The following is a 7,643-nucleotide window of genomic DNA, read 5'->3' as shown; positions in this document are numbered from 1 at the left end:
GAAGGCCGGTGTGGATCCGGATCTTTTGCAGGGGAGGGTGGGGCTCCTGCAGGGGGAGGTTGCGGGACCCTGCCCACCGGCCGCTGTGGCCTGGGAAGGAGGAAGGTCACGCCTTGTTCTAGTGGAGGGGGAATTCTGCACCTTGGGGAGCAGAGCGTGTCTGTGCGTCTCGCGGGGAAGGCTCCCCCTCGTTCCCAGTACATGATAGACCTGCTGAGGGAGATGGAGAAGCTTCAGGCCCCGGGAGCATGCGGCTGTAATGCGGATATGGAGGTGCGCCTTCTACCACCGTCGTGTTCCCGTTCTCAGCAGCAAAGACCCGGCTCTTGGCTCAGCCTGGGGATGTGCTTCAGCTTTTTCAAACGATAAACCTTAAATAATTGCAGTGCTCGTGATTTATGGCTGTTTAAAGAATAAAACCCTGTAAATCTCTGGGCTTGTTGTCTTGACTGAAGAAGCTACAGATGCTCCTGTGCTTCTTCAAGAGCCTCCTGGCCCTCTCCTGCTTGGCTCACCCAGTGGCCAAGGGAGGAGGTTCCTGCAGCCAGCAGCTGTCTGAACACTTGGTAATAAGCACAGATGTGGGAAATCCAAATGTGCCAGGCAGCCTTTCACCTTGAGGACTGGCCACAATAAAGGCCAGGGAACTGTGGGTGATCTGTTGTGTTCCTTGCTACCATTCAGTCTTTCCTCGCAGGTTTGTTTCCAGAGTGCAGGAACCATGCTGTGGAAAGGAGCTGCTTAACCTCCCACGATGCCCCTTTCTGACTTTGTCTTAGCTCTGAAGGACAACCCATATTTCGGGGCTGGGTTTGGCCTCGTTGGGGTGGGCACAGTCCTGGCAGCAGCCCGTAAGGGGGCCCAGTTTGGACTGGTGGCTTTCAGGCGCCACTATATGATCACCTTGGAAGTGCCCAGCAAGGATAAGAGCTACCAGTGGCTGCTGAATTGGGTCTCCCACCACGCCAAGCACACGCAGCACCTCAGTGTTGAGACGTCGTACCTGCAGCATGAAAGTGGGCGTGTCAGCACCAAGTTCGACTTTGTCCCCAGCCTTGGGAATCATTTCATCTGGTAAGGGAGGGTAGGAGAAAGCAGTTTGGGGATTGAGTGTCACTTTGGCAAATTGGGGGGCCTATAGAGGCAGAAGAGAGGATCCTGCCTCCTCTCTGGGTCTGGGTTAGGGTGGGGGATGAAGAGTAGCAAGAGCAGCCTGTACCCAACAGTGAAATGATTTCCTTACCTGAGATGAGTTTTCTTGATGCATGAACCAGGCAAGGCGCAGCCAAGCAGTGCTGGATCACTGTACCCCCACCTGTCTTCCTGCCCCAGGTATCGCAGGAAGTGGATTCGCGTTGAGCGCAGCCGGGAGACGCAGATGATTGACCTGAACACAGGGACTCCCTGGGAGTCTGTCACCTTCACTGCACTGGGCACTGACCGGGAGATCTTCTTCAATATCCTTCAGGAAGGTCTGTAGGGGAACTGTGTGGGGTCCTGCTGGGAACAGCCTACTCCCTGGAGATGTCCAGGGCTTCCCGGGAGATCCTCTTCCTGGCAGCTGTCCCCTCTGCCTCTCTCTGCAGCCCGGGAGCTGGCGCTGCAGCAGCAGGAGGGGAGGACGATCATGTACACGGCTGTGGGAGCAGAGTGGCGTCAGTTCGGCTTCCCCCGCCGCCGCCGGCCCCTCAGCTCCGTGGTGCTGGAGGAAGGAGTGTCAGAGAGGCTGGTTCAGGACGTGAAGGAGTTTATCAACAACCCCAAGTGGTACAGTGAAAGAGGCAAGGCTCTGGTGTGGTGTGCTCTGTACCATGTGGGGTGGTGCAGGATGCTCATGGTCCTCTCTGGAATTGGCTGTGGAGAGATTTTTCCCTGCTGCTTAACTTCCCCAGGTGTATCCTCTTTGCATGCTCAGCACAGTACCACAGCTCGGAGGGAGGGAGCACAGACCAATCCAGGTGGTTATCCTAAAAGAACACTGTCTTCTTAGGGGTCCCCTACCGAAGAGGCTACCTGCTGTATGGTCCTCCTGGCTGTGGGAAAAGCAGCTTCATGTGAGTATTGCCAGCTGCCTCACAGCAGTTTACCCACCAGCTGCCTGCTCTGGGCCACAGCAGTCTTGGATGAGAGGGTGTGGATGAGTTTGGGTTTGGAATACAGGAGCGAGCTGTGCCTTACGTGTGGTGCCTGTTGTAAGCATTTTCATTGCTGGCGCTGTGACAGGTGAGGGTGACAAGCCCTTTGTGCCCTTGCTTTGCACAGTGCTGCATGGCATGGGCGGGCTGAGCAGGGGCTTCCGCCTGCCCCTCAGATCTGATCCCTGCTGGGAAAGGACCCCTCTGCCCTCTCCCCTACTGCTGGGTGGAGAAATCTGATTCTTCCTTGACTCCAGGCTTTCCCACTGTGATTCACCCTTGTGGTTTGTGTCCTTTCCAGCACAGCCCTGGCCGGGGAACTGGAGTACAGTATCTGCCTGCTGAGCCTCAGCGACCACAGCCTCTCTGATGACCGGCTCAATCACCTCCTGAGTGTAGCACCGCAGCAGAGCATCATCCTGCTGGAGGATGTGGACGCTGCCTTTGTCAGCCGGGACCTTGCTGCTGAGAGTGAGCACTGCCCCTGTTCCTGGGTCAGCAGCAGGAGGGAGGTTCCCTGGCTGTACCAAGAAAATGTTTGGACTCTGGGCTGCTCAACCGCACCAACAGAGACCAGGAGTGGGGGAATGGGGGAATCTCTCAGGCCTCAGGGTCCAAACTGGAGCTTGTCTAGTTTTGGCTAGACTGTAAAAGGAAATTTGGATCCTTTATCCTCAGGCAAAGGTCATTCTCCTGCCCAGCTACTTTCAGCATGAGGGAGAAGGTGGCTTTCCCTCATTCTCTGTTTGTGTTCCCATGGGTCCGTGCGGGCAGGGGAGGTGAATGTGCTGCCAGCCAGGCAGAGGGTCAGTCTCCAGGCAAGGAGTGAGTGGGGAGCTTGGCATAAGCCTCAGGTGATAGGAAGGTGGCCCGCAAGCCAACGGCTACTATCTCAGACACCTCTGTTCCCAGACCCGGCTGTGTACCAAGGCATGGGGCGCCTGACCTTCAGTGGTCTCCTCAATGCACTGGACGGCGTGGCCTCCACAGAAGCCAGGATTGTCTTCATGACCACCAACTATGTGGACAGGTCAGAGCTGCCCCCTGGGAGGGAGGGGAGTGGGTAGCACAGGCAAACCTTGCTCCCTTTTGCTGGGCTTTATTTATTCAATCTGCCAGCATGAAGACTGGGGGTTCAGATTTCCCACATCCTCCCTTGGGATGCAAATCCCTTGACTGCTAATCAGGATCCCTTTTGCTGGACCCTCAAAATGCCTACTTGCTGTTCAGAACATGGTTGTGCCCTTAAGGAGTGGTATCACCTTCCTGTCTGTGGGGAGCTGCAAGTTTGGGGGTTGTGTCCATGCTGTGAGTGGAGCGCTGGCCCCATGTGCAGCCCACTGGGTTGGTGGGATGCACCCTGGGCTCATGGTGCCTGGACACTGCCTGCTGTGCTGTGCCAGGCTTGGCTCACTCTGGACCGAGCTGGCCTAGGGGTTTGTTCAGAGGTTGCTCATGGGACAGAGATGGGCAGAGCTGTTTCCCAGGATGTTCTTGTCCTCCTTTGGAGTCAGTCCTTCCCCAGCTCTCTCCTTTCTTTTGGGTTGATTTCCCCCTCAATCTCCCCAGGGATGAGCCTGCTTTCCCCCTTTACCATCTCACAGTGCACAGCACTTTGCAGATAGGACATGGGTTGTGCTAGTGTGGACAGGGGCTTCCTGCAGGACCCACCCTGCATAGATGCTTCTGATCGGGTTTCCCAGGCCCCCCCCTTTGTCTCTTGACAGGCTGGACCCAGCCCTGGTGCGTCCTGGCCGTGTGGATGTGAAGCAGTACGTGGGCCATTGCTCCCACTGGCAGCTCGCCCGCATGTTCCAGCGCTTCTACCCCGAGCAGCCCCTGGCTGCAGCCCAGAGGTTCGCGGAGCAGGCGCTGGCCGTCTCCAAACAGATCAGCGCTGCCCAGGTGCAAGGCCACTTCATGCTTTACAAGACAGACCCTGAAGGAGCCACTTCAAACATAAGCTCCAGCCTGCTGTGACCGGGGGCCAGCTTTCCCTTGTCACACTGAGAGGGCTGGGACAAAGATGTGACTGTCCTGGGGATACCATGAAGCTGCTCACCTGCACAGGCCAGGTCTCTGCTCACTTCTACCCCTCTGATTTCTTGGTTTTGGAGCGTCAGAGCTGCCAGCCTCACAGCAAAGGAGGGAATCTGGCTCTTGCTGCTCCCTAGACTCGGGTGCTACAGTGTGCCTCATGTTGGGATTGCTGTAAGCTACCAAGGCTCCTGGTGTGAATCCCCTTCCTTGTGGGTCAGCCTGGAGGTGCTCCAGAAGGGCATTTACCTTTGGGCAGGACATTGGGGTTCTACACTGCTAAAAGCATCTGGTTTTTTTAAAGGACAATGGTCTCACTGGTTTGTGAATATCCTCTGTGAAGTGCACAACACAGCGTTTGTTTCACTGGTCCATTTTCCTGTTAGTTGTCCCACTATCCAGCTGCTGGTCCAGAGCCCTCCTGACCAGGGCCTGGCAAGGCCAGTACAGCAAATCCAGAGTGTTTCTAAAAAAAAAGCAGCTCCTAAGAGACAACTCATTGTTCCTCGAGCTCCAGGCTGGTGCCACTGGTCCTGCTGAGTTATGATGCCAAGCCACAGATCTGCTTGGATATTGCTCCTAGGTGGACATGACTGTTCTTCCCACCAGAGGAGATGTGGGGCCCTGGAGCTATATAAGGGCAGATGAGAGGCTTTGGCCAGTTACAGCATATTTTCCCAAGAGCTCTCCCAGTCCCTCTTTCAGAACCCTGAAAATCAGTTGTCCCCAGAGCCAGTCCTATGTTAATGTGGTCAGTTGCATCACCTTGTTGGGACTGGGGGGAGTGGGTTCCAAGCCAAACCCAAATTGTAGATCACTGCTTAGCCCTCCTCTTGGCTCCGCCCTGTGGGGCCAAAGGCATAGCCAAAGCACACAGCAATACACAAGGCCAATGGCACCTGGATGGATTTTGGTGCAAACAGGAACTGGTTTAATGCAACCCCAGACTTACAAAAATGTTTCTGCAAATGCTGCTGGTTGGCATCTCAAATCCTGTGTTTGGCCATCCAGCAGAGGCTGGCTGCTCAGATCCAGCCTCTTCCCTCAAAGCTGGGGGTCAAAACTGGCCAGTGAGTGACTGGCAAATGTCCCACAGCTGTCTGGGAGGACAGGAAGTGTTTGGGGGGGAGCCAGAGGGGCCCAATGCCATCACACACAGCATCTCTCTCTGCTTGCTTTTAATAGTGTTAATGCTACAGATGCTGCCGGTGCCTTTCTGCCCGGCCCGAGGGCTTTTGCCAGTTAAGCCTCACAACAGCCTTGTGAGGTAGGCAAGTGACACAGGTGGACACCAAGCAAGGGGACCCAGGTCAGGTCAGTGTGCAGGCTCTCTTCCTCCCCTCTGACCTCGAGGTTTCGTTTATCCCAAGTTCATTTCCACATACTGTTGCAAAATGCCCTCTGCTCCAGGCTGACAGCAGTGAGTCAGAGAGGGCCCTTCCTAAAGCACTATTCCCAGGGAAAAATCCCTTCCCACTAACATATCTGGCATTTGATTGAAGTTATCCAAATCCTCACTCCGATTTCCATGGCTGAATTCCCATGCTCCAAACATGGCACAGCAACTTTCCTAATCCTGGCACACCAGAGGAAGCCAAGGAGCTTCAGCTGCTGTAAGGGGCAGAGATCTTCCATGTTTCTTTCAGGATACAATCAAATGGCTTTCTTGGAGCACAGCAGTTTCACCAGGGAAGGCAGGAGGCAGCAGAACAAGCACCAGTGTCAGGTAAAGTTTGTGCCTTTTCACCCAACTGTGGGCAGGCCATTCCCCCAGAAAACAGCTGAACAAGGACAGAGCAAGCACTGAAGAAAAATTAGGGTTCTCTTCAGGGCACAAGTGCTCAGCCCTCATCTGCAGGAGGGCACAACATCTGGCTCTCAGATCACCTAGCCCAGGACAGGCAGTCTAGGCTCAGGCCAAGGAGGGAGAAAAAATAATTATTTTAGAGCATTAGGGTTGGAAATAGACCAGTGTTGGAAATTTAAGCACAGAAGGTTCTTGGGCAGCATGTTAAACCAACCCCTTCAGGTCAAGACCAGATATGGAGTAAGCAGGGCAGCAGATGAGGAGTTCTTAGTCAATAATGGGGTTAGTGCAACTTTCATGTGCCAAAGATCAGTCAGACAGATGTGTGCACTGGCAAATGCCCTTGTGGCACTGCTATTCTTGCACTTAGCAGAAAGAGGAAGACAATAACAACCCATGTGTGGGCACAAGAGGTGGGGGACAAGGCACAAACAAGTGTGAATGAATCAATATTGTCTAGGTGAGGCAGAGAGCTTACACTAAGCCAGGCAAAGCAGGCTCCTGCCACCCAGGAGTGCCAGGGGAAGGCCTCTGCCTTGGTCCTGGTTGTAGGGAACAGGGAAGGAATTGAAAAATACCAGGGATCAACACCTTCGCTCCAAAAAGCAACAGAGGAGCAAGAGGGCAGAGGAAACAAAGGGAGCAGGCTCTGGAGAAGACCCAACAAATTAATTTAATAGCAGTGCCCCACTCAGAGGCTTGGGGATCACTCTTCGTAGCTTTGGATTGGGACACCGTTTAAATCTGTGGAGCAGCAGTAGAAGTAACTGCACCAAGTTAGTTTAAACATCAAATCCTCATTTAAGCAGTATCAGCTTGATTACAGGAGTTAGCAGTATCCAAAATACTGGGGCAGGTATTCACTTCTGGGTTGTCAGAAGTGCCAAGAGACAGCCTGGCCTTGGAGGGGGATTCTGACAGATACAGGTTACAAAGCAGAGTGCCCTCTTCCAAGGTTCCCCCCATGAGCTTCAGCCTGCACAAAAGCAGTTGAAAAACAGGGCAGGAGCTCCAGCTAAATATGGGCTTCCTGGAGAAGCGGGAGCCAAGGTGAGGCCTTAGCCACCAGACGGCTGTGACCTGCCAATGCATTGACTTAAGCTTAACTTGGATCTCCTGGCTGGGACTGGGAGATGCCCTGTGTAAAGAGGACTTGCCTGGCCAATCCCAGCAGTTGAGAAGGTGCTCTGAGAAGGAATGGGGGACAGAGCGAGTGGAGCTGAGCTCCAATATACTGCCCTGGCACAGTCCCAGCACTTGGTACCACCGCAGCTCCACTGGGACACTGGCTTCCGGGGAAGGTCTTGCCACAACTTTGGCTCTGCCATGGCACCATGCTGGGCTCAGTCCATTTGCTCTGTAGGTGTACATATTTCTTGGCATTTCACCTATAGGGATGATGGCTGCAGATCCCCAAAACTACCTCTGTCTTCTGGGTCCTCTGAGACCTAGGCTGATATGATCTGTCAAGATTCCACTTCTCTAATGCTAGCGACAGCCAGTTGCTCATGCCAGGATGCTTTACTCTGCACATACCCTGGCAACACTGTCTGTCTCAAGCTGTCCCATGTGCCATCTGCCTCCTCCCTTCCATGGGGTACAGTATCTGCTTGCTACTGCTTCACCAGAGCATTCATTGTTCTCCCCAGAAACAGCCCTTTTTT

General features: G+C 54.2%; 2 protein-coding genes across 2 annotated transcripts in view; one reads left to right on the top strand and one right to left on the bottom strand.

Annotated features, from left to right (window-relative positions):
• Positions 1–22: 22 nt before the first annotated feature.
• On the top strand, positions 23–4,544 carry LOC103625551 (mitochondrial chaperone BCS1). Its single transcript, XM_008644991.2, has 8 exons — positions 23–273; positions 698–1,074; positions 1,333–1,472; positions 1,587–1,781; positions 1,991–2,054; positions 2,437–2,606; positions 3,048–3,165; positions 3,863–4,544. The coding sequence occupies exons 2-8, from the start codon at positions 755–757 to the stop codon at positions 4,113–4,115; spliced, it is 1,260 nt and encodes a 419-aa protein (XP_008643213.1). The 5' UTR covers positions 23–273; positions 698–754; the 3' UTR covers positions 4,116–4,544.
• Positions 4,545–5,335: 791 nt separating this feature from the next.
• RNF25 (ring finger protein 25) overlaps positions 5,336–7,643 on the bottom strand; it is a gene marked incomplete at its 5' end in the record, with an annotated part of 7,153 nt that continues 4,845 nt past the window's right edge. The window contains one exon of the mRNA XM_017727172.1: positions 5,336–7,643.

The sequence above is a fragment of the Corvus brachyrhynchos genome, unplaced genomic scaffold, assembly GCF_000691975.1.
Source record: "Corvus brachyrhynchos isolate BGI_N302 unplaced genomic scaffold, ASM69197v1 scaffold490, whole genome shotgun sequence".
Classification (NCBI taxonomy): Eukaryota; Metazoa; Chordata; class Aves; order Passeriformes; family Corvidae; genus Corvus; species Corvus brachyrhynchos.
This window is presented reverse-complemented; position numbering and strand designations above follow the sequence as displayed.